The sequence below is a fragment of the Haliotis rubra genome, unplaced genomic scaffold (assembly GCF_003918875.1).
Source record: "Haliotis rubra isolate DU_JTF1 unplaced genomic scaffold, ASM391887v1 Scf186, whole genome shotgun sequence".
Taxonomy (NCBI): domain Eukaryota; kingdom Metazoa; phylum Mollusca; class Gastropoda; order Lepetellida; family Haliotidae; genus Haliotis; species Haliotis rubra.
In genome coordinates, this window is record NW_025765847.1 from 556,355 (window position 1) to 573,035 (window position 16,681).

The window sequence follows — 16,681 nt, forward strand, 5'->3', positions numbered from 1 at the left end:
CTGACCGATTTGTTATATGGATCCCTCCATTACAGTCCCCACCAACCACCTATCGATCTGTAATATGGATCCCTCTATTAGTCCCCACCACCTACCGATCTGTAATATGGATCCTTCTATTACAGTCCCCAACACCTACCGATCTGTAATATGGATCCCTCTATTACAGTCCCCACCACCTACCGATCTGTAATATGGATCCCTCCATTACAGTCCCCACCACCTACCGATCTGTAATATGGATCCCTCCATTACAGTCCCCACCACCTTGATCTGTAATATGGATCCCCATTACAGTCCCCACCACCTACCGATCTGTAATATGGATCCCTCTATTACAGTCCCCACCACCTACCGATCTGTAATATGGATCCTTCTATTACAGTCCCCACCACCTACCGATCTGTAATATGGATCCCTCCATTACAGTCCCCACCACCTACCGATCTGTAATATGGATCCTTCTATTACAGTCCCCACCACCTACCGATCTGTAATATGGATCCCTCTATTAGTCCCCACCACCTACCGATCTGTAATATGGATCCCTCCATTACCGACAGATCCCTCCATTACAGTCCCCACCACCTACCGATCTGTAATATGGATCCCTCTATTACAGTCCCCACCACCTACCGATCTGTAATATGGATCCCTCCATTACAGTCCCCACCACCTACCGATCTGTAATATGGATCCCTCTATTACAGTCCCCACCACCCTACCGATCTGTAATATGGATCCCTCCATTACAGTCCCCACCAGTCCCCCCACCTACCGATCTGTAATATGGATCCCTCCATTACAGTCCCCACCACCTACCGATCTGTAATATGGATCCTCTATTACAGTCCCCACCACCTACCGACTGTAATATGGATTTACAGTCCCCACCACCTACCGATGGATGGATCCCTCCATTACAGTCCCCACCACCTACCGATCTGTAATATGGATCCCTCTATTACAGTCCCCACCACCTATCGATCTGTAATATGGATCCCTCCATTACAGTCCCCACCACCTACCGATCTGTAATATGGATCCCTCCATTAGTCCCCACCACCTACCGATCTGTAATATGGATCCCTCCATTACAGTCCCCACCACCTACCGATCTGTAATATGGATCCCTCCATTACAGTCCCCAACACCTATCGATCTGTAATATGGATCCCTCTATTACAGTCCCCACCACCTACCGATCTGTAATATGGATCCTTCTATTACAGTCCCCACCACCTACCGATCTGTAATATGGATCCCTCCATTACAGTCCCCACCACCTACCGATCTGTAATATGGATCCCTCTATTAGTCCCCACCACCTACCGATCTGTAATATGGATCCTTCTATTACAGTCCCCAACACCTACCGATCTGTAATATGGATCCCTCCATTACAGTCCCCACCACCTACCGATCTGTAATATGGATCCCTCCATTACAGTCCCCACCACATACCAATCTATAACATCGTCTCCAACCCCGACTAATCCCTAACGTCACCCCTGTCCCCCACCACACCAATCTGGAATGTCATCCCCTACCAATCCATGTTGCACCAGTTCCCACCCCTACCAATCTGTAACATCACCCCTGTCCCCTACTAATCTGTGACATCACACTCCCCACATCTGTGATAACACCACACCACACACACCACACCACACCCACACCCACCTCACCACACCACACCACCACACCCACACCACCACACCACACCACACCACACCACACCACACCACACACACCACCACACCACACCAACTACACCACACCACACCACACAGGACAAAACTTCCATAGTTACTGACCCTTTCTGGGGATGGACAGCGATGGAGTTTGGTCTTAACAGGTTGGCACTGGCTGTTGCTACAGCGCTGACAATCTCTATGCGGTAGGCGCCATCCAGTTTGGCCACAGATATAGAGGCCTTCTGGTCGTCATATGATGAGAAGTACATGTTTCTGGACAACCAGTCTATCGCAAATCCCTCAGGGTTAGATATTCCTGAAACAGAAACATCATGGTACAGACAATCAGCAAGAATAGCAGGGTGAAACTGGTTCATGGTATATAGGGATGGTCAGTGGAGTGAAACTGGTTCATGGTATATAGGGATGGTCTGTGGAGTGAAACTGGTTCATGGTATATAGGGATGGTCAGTGGAGTGAAACTGGTTCATGGTATATGGTATATAGTGGATGGTCAGTGGAGTGGAGTGAAACTGGTTCATGGTATATAGGGATGGTCAGTGGAGTGAAACTGGTTCATGGTATATAGGGATATATAGGGATGGTCAGTGGAGTGAAACTGGTTCATGGTATATAGGGATGGTCAGTGGAGTGAAACTGGTTTATGGTATATAGGGATGGTCAGTGGAGTGAAACTGGTTCATGGTATATAGGGATGGTCAGTGGAGTGGTTCATGGTATATAGGGATGGTCAGTGGAGTGAAACTGGTTCATGGTATATAGGGATGGTCAGTGGAGTGAAACTGGTTCATGGTATATAGGGATGGTCAGTGGAGTGAAACTGGTTCATGGTATATAGGGATGGTCAGTGGAGTGAAATGGTTCAGTGGAGTGAAACTGGTTTATGGTATATAGGGATGGTCAGTGGAGTGAAACTGGTTCATGGTATATAGGGATGGTCAGTGGAGTGAAACTGGTTCATGGTATATAGGGATGGTCAGTGGAGTGAAACTGGTTCATGGTATATAGGGATGGTCAGTGGAGTGAAACTGGTTCATGGTATATAGGGATGGTCAGTGGAGTGAAACTGGTTCATGGTATATAGGGATGGTCAGTGGAGTGAAACTGGTTTATGGTATATAGGGATGGTCAGTGGAGTGAAACTGGTTCATGGTATATAGGGATGGTCAGTGGAGTGAAAACTGGTTATAGGGATGGTATATAGGGATAGGGATGGTCAGTGGAGTGAAACTGGTTCATGGTATATAGGGATGGTCAGTGGAGTGAAACTGGTTCATGGTATATAGGGATGGTCAGTGGAGTGAAACTGGTTCATGGTATATAGGGATGGTCAGTGGAGTGGTTCATGGTATATAGGGATGGTCTGTGGAGTGAAACTGGTTCATGGTATATAGGGATGGTCAGTGGAGTGAAACTGGTTCATGGTATATAGGGATGGTCAGTGGAGTGAAACTGGTTCATGGTATATAGGGATGGTCAGTGGAGTGAAACTGGTAAACATACAATTGTGAACAGAATAAACACTCTAGGAGATAGAGTGAGTATGATTTTATGTCACTTTTATAAATATTCCAGCAACATCACGGCGGGGGACACCAGAAATGGGCTTCACACATTGTACCCATGTGGGACATCAAACCAGGGTCTTTGGGGTAATGAGCGGATGCTTTAACCACAAGGCTACCCCACCGCTCTGTGAAGATAGAGATCTGCTCAACTTTAACCCAGATCTTCATGGGTGACCGCAGGATGACAGCTATGTCATAGTAGACACTGAAGTCTGGATCAGAGACAAACCTGTCAGTTGATATGCACTATTTACACTGATGAGGTATGAATACACATCACTGTCCAGTCACTGAGTCTGACCATTTGATCCAAGTTAGTTTACAGTCTAATGATAGTGAAGCAGTGATTGAAACCGCTGTATATATTTCCTCAACATACTTCAGCAAACGTCTTCATCGGTCGGTGTGGTCAGAGTGACACCCTACCTGAGTCTATGATAGTTTCAATTCCAGTTCCATTGATGAAAGCGTGCTGCGGATAACATTGCGTTTCTTGTCTGTCCAGTATAGTTTGTCCTCGGAGCTGTCATAGTCGATGGCAGTGGCGTTCTCCACGAAGGGTACGGTGATGGAGGGGATGACGTTGTAATGGGCATTGTTCAGGTCAACTCCACGGATCTCATTCTCTTTCACAAACAACAGGAACTTGTTGTCGGCTGTAAGCAGAGGTTAAGTGATTATGCAGCTGTCACGGCGATATCATAGTGTATTGGATCTGAGACCACACAAACCAATACATCATGGTGTACTGGATCTGAGACCATACAAACCAATACATCATAAAACACAAGACTGACTGCCTGACTGACTGAGTTTTGGTTTTACGCCGCTTTTAGCAATATTCCAGCAACATCACGGCGGGGGACACCAGAAATGGGCTTCAAACATTGTACCCATGTGGGGATTCGAACCCGGGTGTTCGGCGTGACGAGCCAACGTTATAACCATTAGGCTACCCCACCGGCCCGTAAAACACAAGACAATCAGAACAGTCAACAATCCTTACATAAATCAAATGTACCAAATTAAACTCAAATGCACTCAATTTTCATTCGCACAGGAAGTTAGACCATTAATGTGACCTTGACCTTGACGAGGATACTGAATTTGCCACATGGTCAGTTTGTGACCGCGACAAGTCTACGTACCAATACATGTCTTCATGTTTTCCTTCAGTCCTGACTCATGCTCTTTTGCTTGTCTTCTTCTTCTTGCGAACATAGTGGAACACTTGTATCTCCTTATTTGAAGCTCCCTTCAAAATAAAATCACTAATTGGTACTCACCACGAGTTGCTCCCCTTTGTCTCCCCTGGCGGGAAAGGTGTCGCCACCCTCTGGCCATGTGCTCCACTCTCTCCTGATTTAGCGAGCCCAACACTTGAATTTACAGGGAAATCCAAAGTGTTATGTGGGGAGGATGGGAGGGCTAACCTCATGAGTCAGGATAAGTATAAAATATCAATTTTACTCTAAAATTACATATTTTTCCTTATCCTGACTCATGCTCTTTGCTTGTAGCATCCTACGGGCGGAGGTGGGTAACAGAATACTTTGGATTTATAATTAGTGATTTTGTATAGATATACTGTAATATCCCCTGGGGGAACTTCATGAAGGCTTAGATTTAGGATGTTTCCTGTATAAAGAAAACCATAGGTTATATAAAGCCATTAAAGGGAATTACATTATGAATATATTGAACAATACATATAAATTATATATATATATATAGGTGACTCTGATAGAGGCACTGAAATTGACTATACCAAAGTATATGCTTAAGGTTGAATACTTAAGCTGAACATATATACATAGCCCTAAAACTCCGTTAGAGTTATAAGCTAGATGAGTATGTATAAAATACATATTAATCTTGTGAGGATAATATTTTAAGCCTCTGAGGGACTGTCAGTTGCTGGCGAGGACCAGTGGTCGAAATGGTGAATGCCAGAGACATCTTCTGTAGTGATGTCTCTCAGGTAGTGATTAGCAAATACCATGTTAGATTTCCAATAGCATCCTTCCATAATGTCGTGTTCAAGGAACAGTTACGTGTAGAGGAGAGGGTAGAGGCCAGTGCCCTGATCTCATGTGGATTTGATGCTGTTGGTGGGTCCAAGCCTGCTGCCTTGTAGGCCTGAGGAGAATGACAGTCCTTATCCAAATAGATATTGTGGTCCGTGACACTTCTGTTTGATTAAGTGGCGATAAGGGGATGAATAAGCGTTTGAGAAATCTTCTCCTTGTTTTGGATGCGTCGTAGTAAATAAACTTTGGCTCTTACGGACACAGTGATAGGTCTTGTGTATCTTGTGATCGAGAATAGAGGATAAGCGCCGGGATGTGGAATAATCTGTCTGGTTGACCTGGCAGTTGATTTTTCGCGATGAAATCCCATCTTAATCGAGTGCGCTGTGTTATGATTGTCATCAAACTGTATCCTCTCGTAATCCAGGCGTGAATTTCAGACATTCTTGCTGCTGTGGCTAGCGATAGCAGAAACAGTGTTTTCTGTGAGAGAAATTCAAAGTTTGTCGATTCAAAGGTTCATAGACCTCACTTTCGTGAGGTGTTGTAACACTACATTCAGATCCCAAGCTGGAAGTGGAACTTCGCTTTTGGTCCTCAATCGGAAGCTTCGTAGTAAGGCCAGTAACTCTGGAGATCTTGTCAATTTGACACCCGTTCTCATGGTGATTACAGAACTAAAGCGGCAAGATATGTTGATATCGTTGAACCTTTTAAATGTTTGTTTTTGGTAGGTAACACAAATAGTCTGCCACTTGAGGTTGTGAAGCCTCTCTTGCTGTAAACCCTTTCTTTGTTGCATAATTTTGAAACTGTGCCACTTGTCGTCGTACAAGTTCACGAGTTGAGTAGCGTAAAGGCAAAGCGTGACTGCTTTTGCGCCCTGGCAGAATATCCTCTCTTGTTTAAACACATTTGTATACAGTCCATACGTGTAGTTGGAACATTGCTGGGTTTCCGTGCACTTGTTTGGTGTGAGGATGAATTAACAGGTTTTTGGCGGCAGGTAGCTCCAGTGTTGGTTGACCGATTTCTTGAATTAGTATGGGAAACCACGTTCTGGCCGACCAGTAGAGTAGCGACCAAAGTGAGTTGTAGGCTCTGTGTTTGTCTGATTTTCTGTAATACTTGAGGTATTATTGCTGGGCGGAAGCAGCGATGCGCATTGAGGCCTTCCATGATAGACTTAAATCCGTTGCCCAAGCTTGGGGGTCTGGGACTGGTGACACGAATGTCGGTAGCTGATTGTTGAATCGGCGTGGCGAATAGGTCTATTAGCGGCTCCTAATTGCTTGATTATCTGTGCAAAAATTTCCCTGTTGATCATCCACTCTGTCGGTGATGGTAGATGAGGCCGAGAGAGGCGTCTGCTAGTATATTTCTGGCTCGGGAATGTGCACTGCTCTGACATGTAGATTTAGATCTTGTATTAAATCGAACAGTTGAAAGCTTAGGTTCAAAAGGTTCATCGATCTCGTTGAGCCTTGCTTGTTTATGTAGAAGCGCCACTGTCGAATTGTCTGTATGGATCATTAGTAGCATTTTGTAGAAATGTGCTCCAATGTAGAATGGCGTTGATTACAGCTTTCATTTCTAGACTGTTTATATGGGTTTGCATTCTTGCTGATTCCATAACCCTGATATCGTGTGTGGTTGGTGAGATGAGCTCCCCAACCTTGGGTAACAGCGTCTACATACAGATGGGTTTTGTATTCCTGCTCTGCTAAACAAATCCTTTCGCAGACATTCGATTTCTTGGTCCACCATAGTAGATGCGGTCTGAGATGTTTGGTAGACTGAATGGTTGTACATCGTTGAGATGTCGTTGATGAGACCTGTAGGGGGCGTAACTGTAATCTGCCTGTGACAGTCATGTCTTGGGCTGATGTGAGAAGACCTAGTAGGCTCTGCCATTGTCGCGAGTGGTAGCGGAGAGTAGAGCTGGTGGAATGGTCTGCTGTATCTTGAATAGCGGTCTTCTGGTACCATAATACGGTTTGCGATTTGTGATGAATCGAATACCTAGGAACTGCAGGTCTTGCGATGGTACTAGGTCCGACTTGCGTAAGTTTACTAACCAACCTAGTTGTGTTAGTAGCTTTATGATGTAATTTAACTGTAGTTTGAGGCGCAGTGGATCTTGATCTACTTGTATCCCGTCGTCGAGGTAAAGCGCACTCGTAGCCCTTGGCGATGTAGAAATTTGATAATCGGTTTCGTTATCCTCGTGAATAGCCAGGGGCTGATGATATTCGAATGGGAGTACTTTCCACTGGTAATGTAGCCCTTCTAGAGTAAATCGTAGGTATTTCCTGGAATCGGGATGAATGGGGATGTGCAGGTAGGCATCCTGTAGATCTATGCTGCCCATGTAGTCCATAGGGCCGAATCATCTGGCGTAACTGAGGTAAATGTATCATCTTGCGAAACCCGATTGGTTTGCGTAGATAGTTCTTGTTGAAAAAGCTCATGTTGTAGATGAGTCTGTATTTCTCCGTGGAGTTTTCTTGGGAACTAGGAAAACTGGGGAGTAGAAACCTGGTTCGGCGTTTGCTTGATCTATTACTTCTATGGCCTGTTTGGATAGGAGTGATGAAACAGCCTCTCTTATCTTTGGTAGTTGTTAGCTTGTAAATGTCGAACTTGGGGGTTTGATTGTCAGCGGGAGCTTAGCCTGTAGGGATCTGAAATCCGTGTTGAAGAATGTTGGAGGCGTAAGGGTCTTGCAATATTCCCCAGTTTTCCCAGTGTAGTTGGGCGTCCACCCACTTGAGCTGGCTGTACTGGAGCGGCTGGGGTGGAAGACTCCAGTCGTTCGAACCTGTGTTTCAGCGTCTATAATTGCGGGAACCTCTGGGTGTCCTGCCTCTTCCTGATCCTCCTCTATAGTTGCCATATGGGTGACGAAAGAATCTTTACCTCTAGAGCTGGCTATCTTCCTGTCTCTTGCTCTTTGTAGGCCCGTGAACTTAGATCTGCCTGAGTATCTTTGTGAAGTCTGGCGAATGGCGCTGGCTAGTGTGTCCATCGATCTAATCATAAGGACTTCCCTGGAATCCTTAGAGACTTCCTTGGCGACTTTGTCGATTTCTCCGTCAAAGATGGATGTTGTCGACCGCGGGGCTGTATAAAGTGGGGCTGTAAAGTTCTCCCCAATTACAGGAGGCGAGGAGGCCTTGGCGGCGAGCTAAGGTCAATGCTGCTGAAACAGATGTAAGATGATCCGTTAAAACTGCTGATCTTTCTTTTGCATAAGTAAGGCAGAATAAATCATTCTATCATCTTCCGTCGTGGAATCCGAATCTAGTAATAAGAGTCTCATTGATCGTCCTAGATCTATTTAACCCAAAGAACATCGTCTCGTCATGGTTTCTATATGAGCCAACTTGCGATCATCCATCTTGTAAATCTTGTTCTTTACATGGCTGATGATCTTATAGTTCTCATCGATGTCCTGGGCCTTGTAGAAGGAGTCCATGTTATCGTGGAGAACTTCTTGGCTTGAAAGTTGGGCAGATGTGGTATCTGAACTTTCGTAGCTTTCTGGAAAGCTGCATCTAGATTCTGTGGCACTGCATAATCGGGTCGTCGGGGTAGAGTGATTGCATCTGGATCATCTTCCTTCATCAAATCGTCGCTGGCTGTATTGCCACTTTTAGATGGTGATGTGAGATCTAGGTTATTGACCATCCAATACCGTATCTCTGCATCAGAAAATATGATTCCTCCATCATCCTCAAAACCATCATCATTAACAAATTGTAGATGCTCGCCGGGACTGCGTGTAGCTGTCTGTATATCTGATGAGGTTTGTGGCGATCTAGTTGACTTGTCGCGCGCTCTATGTGGAGATCTGGCCGGGTGTCGACCTGGTGATGAGCGAAGTGGAGATCGTCTATGGGATGATCTTTCGGAGACTTGTGAGGTGAATGTTGATAGCCAGCGAAGCTCTTGGCAGTCCCTCGATGTTCTTCTAGATGATGAGGATCTGGAATCATATGTCCTTAGCGAATGCCTTAGCGAAGCTTCATTGCGTCGGTCGGAGGATCGATGATATGACCTTAGCGAAGGCCTCCGTGATGTCTGATGGTCTGAGTCCATATCTAGAGATGAAATCGAAGATGGTGATGATCTCTCCGCTTAGCGAAGCCGCCAGCGAAGGCTGTACATCTAGGTCGCCGTCAAGGTGGTGCGGGACTTCGCCAGCGAAGGTGACATCGTCTTGGCTGCTTCGTTGGCCGGGGGTGCCTCTGGGGTGCTGTCACGTTGGAGCCTTCAGCGAAGGCTCGGACCCTGCTTGCGCGGTTTGTAGTGGTCCTCCATGATGTTCATAATCTGCGCATCATGTCTTCTGGGATGATCTGTGGCGAAGTCGTCGGCGTCTTTTCTGCGATGGGGTTCACATCAATGGCGTCTGGCGTCGGTGTAGAGCATCAGGCTGCATGGTGATCTCTGCAGAAGTCACAGTCGCTGACACGGTCGCTTCTTCTGCCGTAAAGTCGGGGATGATTATCGGCTGATCATCGTAGAGGCCCAATTCTGCTGCTGGAGCGATCTCGGCTGAAAGTTCTTGCTGTCTTCGTGGAATTTCCCTTTGGAAGTCTGCGCTGCCCTGGAGTGTCCTCAATCTGCGTTGAGGCGGCGATGAGGCCCTCTTAGACTTGGTCTGCAATGGCGGGATGTCTGGGGAGGCGGTCGTTTCTTCGAGTAGCGGACTGCGTCCCGTTCCTCTACGCAGGGGTCTCTAGCAGAACACCAGGCGGGAGAGGGTCGATCGCTAGCAGCTGACTGGATGGAATATCTGGACTCTCTGCCATGTTTTGCCCTTGTTTGCGTGATCTATCTGCATGCGTCTTAAAGGCATAAAGATGATATTTATTAAATGCAGAATGAGATAAATTAATGCAGTAACTGCAGCGTGAATTAAGCATACGCAGTAGAACAACTAGGGCATATTACATGTGGATGGGAGGCAGAAAAGCGTAATCTACAAATCGTACAGATTTTCATCAGCGTAAAGCTAGCTGAACAATCGCGAATACTGCGTGAATAAACAGTAGAAATCACGATAATTAATCAATACAAATAGTAAAGGATACTAGCTATACCTCTATAGTAACCTATGAGGGTAAAACTAAGAGATTATCAAAGGATATGGTGTGTAAGGAGACACAAAGGCTCTCACATCCTGCTCACTGGTGAAGAAGGAGAGTGGAGCACATGGCCAGAGGGTGGCGACACCTTTCCGCCAGGGGAGACAAAGGGAGCAACTTCGTGGTGAGTACCAATTAGTGATTTTATTTTGAAGGGGCTTCAAATAAGGAGATACAAGTGTTCCACTATGTTGCAAGAAGAAGAAGACAAGCAAAGAGCATGAGTCAGGATAAGGAAAAAGACGCTGCACCTGGTGGTTGCCGCTTAGGGTGGAACACCTGCAGATCAAAGGGCTGCGTAAATGTTCTCTGAATCGTCAGGACATCAGAACCATTGAATTTGTTGGCCTGGGAACAGACAGTTGAAATGCAGCCTGAATACAAAACCTCCTGGATTTGCATATCCTCCTGGATTTGCATATCAAATTTATTCACAATTATTGGAACCCTGTCATGATTACTGTAATAGAACCTGCATCAAATGCTGTATACACCTGTGCAACACCTCTCACCAACCTCATCCTAAAGCAATCCCAAATGTCATCCTATTTTAAGATGTAACCTGCCTAAACTAACCTATCAACACACCCACCCTGGCCCCAGACATCACGAATACCACCCACCCCGCTCCCATCCCCTAACCATTACACTCCTGTACCTTCTACCCCTAGTGGAACCTACCCTTCTCCAGTCCCTGCCCTGTAGCCCTGGAACCAACTCCTCTCCCCATCCCTAGCACCTTTCACCCCACTATAACCAGACCCGAACCCAGCAACCCTTGACCAGTCCCTGCCCTGTAGCCCTGGAACCAACTCCTCTCCCCATCCCTAGCCCTTTCACCCCACTATAACCAGACCCGAACCCAGCAACCCTTGACCAGTCCCTGCCTTGTAGCCCTGGAACCAACTCCTCTCCCCATCCCTAGCCCTTTCACCTATAACCAGACCCGAACCCAGCAACCCTTGACCAGTCCCTGCCCTGTAGCCCTGGAACCAACTCCTCTCCCCATCCCTAGCCCTTTCACCCCACTATAACCAGACCCGAACCCAGCAACCCTTGACCAGTCCCTGCCTTGTAGCCCTGGAACCAACTCCTCTCCCCATCCCTAGCCCTTTCACCCCACTATAACCAGACCCAAACCCAGCAACCCTTGACCAGTCCCTGCCTTGTAGCCCTGGAACCAACTCCTCTCCCCATCCCTAGCCCTTTCACCTATAACCAGACCCGAACCCAGCAACCCTTGACCAGTCCCTGCCATGTAGCCGTGGAACCAACTCCTCTCCCCATCCCTAGCCCTTTCACCCCACTATAACCAGACCCAAACCAAGCAACCCTTGACCAATCCCTGACAGGGCACCTACCCTGACAAGTGAGTTGGTTCTCCAGTCTGTCCAGTACACATAGTGCTCGAAGAGAGTGAGGGCAAACGGATGGGCCAGGGCGTCGTGATTGTGCACAACAAGATGGTGGTCCAGGCCGTCATACGTGCTGGTGTGGACTGAGTCAGACCTGAAGGAGGACAAACATGAATCACAGGGAGACAAGAAAGAGGTCTTGTGACAAAAAACAACACGAGAAATACTTTAAAAATATTTGTGGCTCATATTTTAGAGAGAAATACTTGGTCATGGTGCTGATACTTGAAGGACAGCCATTGGGATGGTGTTTTTAGCCCGTCACCACCAGATCCTGGTGAGAGCAAGGGACACAACTCTGCACAAGTAAGTGCTAAGCACTGGTTTGCTGTACACTGTAGTCATGACTTAGTTCTGCAAGCATCAGACATTACCAAGCTTCAGGATTGAGGGAAAGGTGGTACTTTATTCAGGTATACAAAGTACTCAGTGTGTTACACAGATACTAACATCTTATTTTGAGAAGAAAATCTGGGAAATTATTCACGTAAATGTCCATTTATTTCAACTTGAAACAATGCTGAGTGAGTTTCATGGCAATGTCTGATATTATTTGTATGAAAACATTATATCCCTATCACTGTTGAGTAGTATGTTTTAAACATGGTAGTGTTCCTTGCTGACCTTGCATCAGCCCAGTAGAGTCGTCTAGCTTCGTAGTCGATGGTGAGACCGTTAGGCCACCCTCCACCCTGGATCCTGGTGATGTCGTACACGACCTTTCGGTGTTCCCCACTCATAGAGCAACTCTCAATACGAGGCTTAGTTCCATCCCAGTCCGTCCAGAACAACAATCTGCAAACACAGGGAACGATGACAAGGTTCAGTGAATATACAATTAGATGTGTTCAGAATTTCTTATATTCTCTGTAATAACCTGCTTAGGTGTCAGTAGTTGGTTCATAACATCTGGATGACAGATTAACTCAAGAAAGATAAAAGTGGTCCCTAACTTCTTTTGAGCTGTATATTGTACATTCACAGACTAGGAATATTTGTTCCATAACCTCCTGCCAACATGAAGCTTAACACTAACCTAAACATCCCCCTCACCAGAGCCTTGGCTAACACCGTAACACATAGTTCAGACATAAATTGCCAGTCTAGGTAAGATAAAGGACTTTCCAAGATATAGAAATCCTTCAAGACTTTTAAAGAGGGACTCCTCACCCGTCTCTGGGGTCGAGGACGATGGCACGAGGGCTGATCATATTGCCTGCCACAAGAGTGGAGCGGTTGCTGCCATCCAGCTGGGCCACCTCAATCTGGTCAAGGTTGCTCTCCACCCAGTAGATGTTGCCCGCAATCCAGTCAATGGCCAACCCTTCTGTTGTGGCAAGACCCACGTCAATGATAGGCTTGATGTCTGTGATTGCTGCAAACACATTGGAACTGTAAGTTTCTCACCACATGTGATTTGTAATTTAAATAAGAAACTATTACAAAGATTCAATGTTAAATGACAAATATAGATACTGAGAACAAGTACCTCTTTGCTAGTCTAAAGTCTAAAATACTACATCTATTGTCAATGCTGCTTGTAGTCAGAAATATAACAGCATTTATATAAGCCTGCATGAAGACAGCTATATTTAAGTTGTCATGGTGATCTGTAGTCAGCAATGCTGTTGCTATATGATGGCTGACTGGAAACAGCAATATTACAGCCAACACCAGCCACGCATTTTCAAGTCTGGACAAGACAGAACCATGCATCCCTAGGATGAGCATTAACACACACTGAAGGACAATAAACTTGAATAGTCCCTTCTAAAAGTCCTGACCACCCCATCAGCAGCCACTGTGCCAACTACCCACCCCCACTACAATACAATATCCATCCTAATCACGTCCTACAGAACTACTTTAAAACCCTTAGAACCAGGGCCTCGATTTTCGAAGCTCTCTTGCGCTAAGATAGTCTTAAGTATCATACATTAACATTAACTTACGACTATCGTAGCGCAAAGAGAGTTTAAAAAATCTAGGCCCAGGTGCTTACATTGTACAAGCTATCCTATAGTGCACTGTGCTGCACAACATTCTTCAAAGGCTGTCTTGCATATGAGATGATGTGATACTGATCCTAACTATGAGATCTACGATGAGTCCTACAACAATCACTAAAGGCTAGAAGAGCTGACAGAGATTGTACAGGATATACTTTAGTCAAGGTTATGAGAACAAGTCCTCTCTTCTACACTCATGCTGACTGTTAAACAGAAGGGCATTCTGAAAGAAATTAATTTACTGCTGAAACAAAGATTAGAAACATCAACTTGAAATAATGATTGAGCAGAATATGCTATAAGTTGGAGAGTTCTACTGTCTAGTTACATCATTCAGATTAGTTATCATGCAAGAACAACCTGATGAAGTGTATCACAATAACAAACATAATAATGATATGTTTAACATATCTAGGATGCAAGAATTATGAAAAATCTGATTGCATGGTATCTTATGTAGAGATTGTTACCAACACCAGAGGTTGAGGACATTTAAGCTGGATGATCCATTGACAGATGGGGCAATCACTGACCAAGACACCTGGTAGCTCCCAGAAGGTTGACAAGCCACACGAGTGGTTGTGGACATTGAAGGTTAATGATATGTGGATCGGAGGTGAAGGGTTGATGGGGTCAACACCAGGATGGTTGTGGACATTGAAGGTTAATGATATGTGGATCGGAGGTGAAGGGTTGATGGGGTCAACACCAGGAAGGTTGACTAACCACACCAGAGGTTGCGGACATTAAAGGTCAATGATACGTGGATCGAAGGTAAGGGGATCAATGGGGATGGCACCAGGAAGATTGACTAGTCGCACCAGTGTTGGAAAGAGGTCCACAAGAGGGCCAAAGGATTCGGCATTCCTTGGACGCAAAAGGTGGATGTTCCTCGTCCCAGAAGGTTGAAGCCTTGAGGAAGATGGTTGGTCAGGGAATAAGTGGTGCAATGAACCTGATTGGTGGCTCTTCAACACAGCGGTGAGTATGACATGTACACTTGAAGGTGTCAAGACCCAGAACATCAATACTTGGAGTAGGTTTTACTGGAAGGTGTAAGGACCCAGAACATCAATACTTGGAGTAGGTTTTACTTGAAGGTGTCAAGACCCAGAACATCAATACTTGGAGTAGGTTTTACTTGAAGGTGTCAAGACCCAGAACATCAATACTTGGAGTAGGTTTTACTTGACGGCATCAAGACCCAGAACATCAATACTTGGAGTAGGTTTTACTTGACAGACTGAGTTAGTTTTACTTTGAGACCCAGAACATCAATACTTGGAGTAGGTTTTATTCCAGCAATATCAAGACCCAGAACATCAATACTTGGAGTAGGTTTTACTTGAAGGTGTCAAGACCCAGAACATCAATACTTAGAGTAGGTTTTACTTGAAGGTGTAAAGACCCAGAACATCAATACTTGGAGTAGGTTTTACTTGAAGGTGTAAGGACCCAGAACATCAATACTTGGAGTAGGTTTTACTTGAAGGCATCAAGACCCAGAACATCAATACTTGGAGTAGGTTTTACTTGAAGGTGTCAAGACCCAGAACATCAATACTTGGAGTAGGTTTTACTTGACGGCATCAAGACCCAGAACATCAATACTTGGAGTAGGTTTTACTTGAAGGTGTAAGGGCCCAGAACATCAATACTTGGAGTAGGTTTTACTTGACGGCATCAAGACCCAGAACATCAATACTTGGAGTAGGTTTTACTGGAAGGTGTAAGGACCCAGAACATCAATACTTGGAGTAGGTTTTACTTGAAGGTGTAAGGACCAAGAACACCCAAATCTGGGCTAGGCAAACTTGGATGAGGCAGGACTCAGAACATCTAGACGAGGGGTTGGGTAGATTTGAAGGAATCAAGACACAGAACATTACAAAGAGATTGGGTTCATGTAAGGGTGGCAAGCCCCTCAACATCTCATAGGTGGTATCTCACCACCAAAAGTTGGTTATGGCAAACACAAACTTCATTCACAAAATCAAAGCAGTAATCAAGTGGATCTAAAACTGACAATTTCCATGCTAGTACTGTACATGTACACAACAGTTGAATTTGTTCTCAAATTATACAGCAACAGCATTTAAAAAAAATAATACTTTTCAATCAAAATTGTATGTACATGTACAGCTAAACTACTTTTCATAAGCTCTGGCAATGAAAGCAAGATTTATTGTTTCCATGACAACAAATCTTGCTTCACAGGCCGGGAGGAGGACCATTGTTGGCACATGCTAGGACCACTGTTAGAAGTATGGTGACACGGCTGGGTTAGAAGAAACTGCTACCATCATCAAACCTGGCAGCTTCACAATACTCAAAACCACAGAGTCACTGCTTGTGCACGGGCAACTTGGGGCCATCTCAAAATGTTTTCAAAAGTTCTTTAGCAGTCCATGTTTCCAAAATGTAAACAGTAATATAAAATCTCAGCCATATTACTTTCCTTTAGCGTGTTCCAAATGCTTAAAAAACACAAAATACCCAAACTAAGAGCCAACATTTCCAGATAAAAATCAGAATTTACAAGTAATTAAAGTTTCAAAAAGCAAAATTAATCTAACAAGGAACATAGCAAACAAAATAAAGTTTCGCCATCACTGGATATTAACTTTGGAAATGTTTCTCTGGAACATACTTTCTCTTTGTCACACTCATATTACCTGATTGAATATTCAACAAATTTATGGTTTATGTATTGGCAATGCCTTTTTCTGAGTTGAGGAGTGGAGTTTATTTTAGCGACTACAGTGAACCTTCATTGCTGCAGACCCTG

At 45.1% G+C, this 16,681-nt stretch overlaps 1 protein-coding gene across 1 annotated transcript in view; it reads right to left on the reverse strand.

The window, feature by feature from the left end:
* LOC124273921 (low-density lipoprotein receptor-related protein 1-like) overlaps positions 1–16,681 on the reverse strand; it is a 188,903-nt gene that overhangs the window by 51,365 nt on the left and 120,857 nt on the right. The window contains 8 exon segments of the mRNA XM_046709263.1: positions 1,818–2,013; positions 3,713–3,755; positions 3,758–3,942; positions 4,435–4,476; positions 10,721–10,817; positions 11,831–11,978; positions 12,509–12,679; positions 13,055–13,259. Coding sequence (XP_046565219.1) covers positions 1,818–2,013; positions 3,713–3,755; positions 3,758–3,942; positions 4,435–4,476; positions 10,721–10,817; positions 11,831–11,978; positions 12,509–12,679; positions 13,055–13,259 — 1,087 coding nt within the window.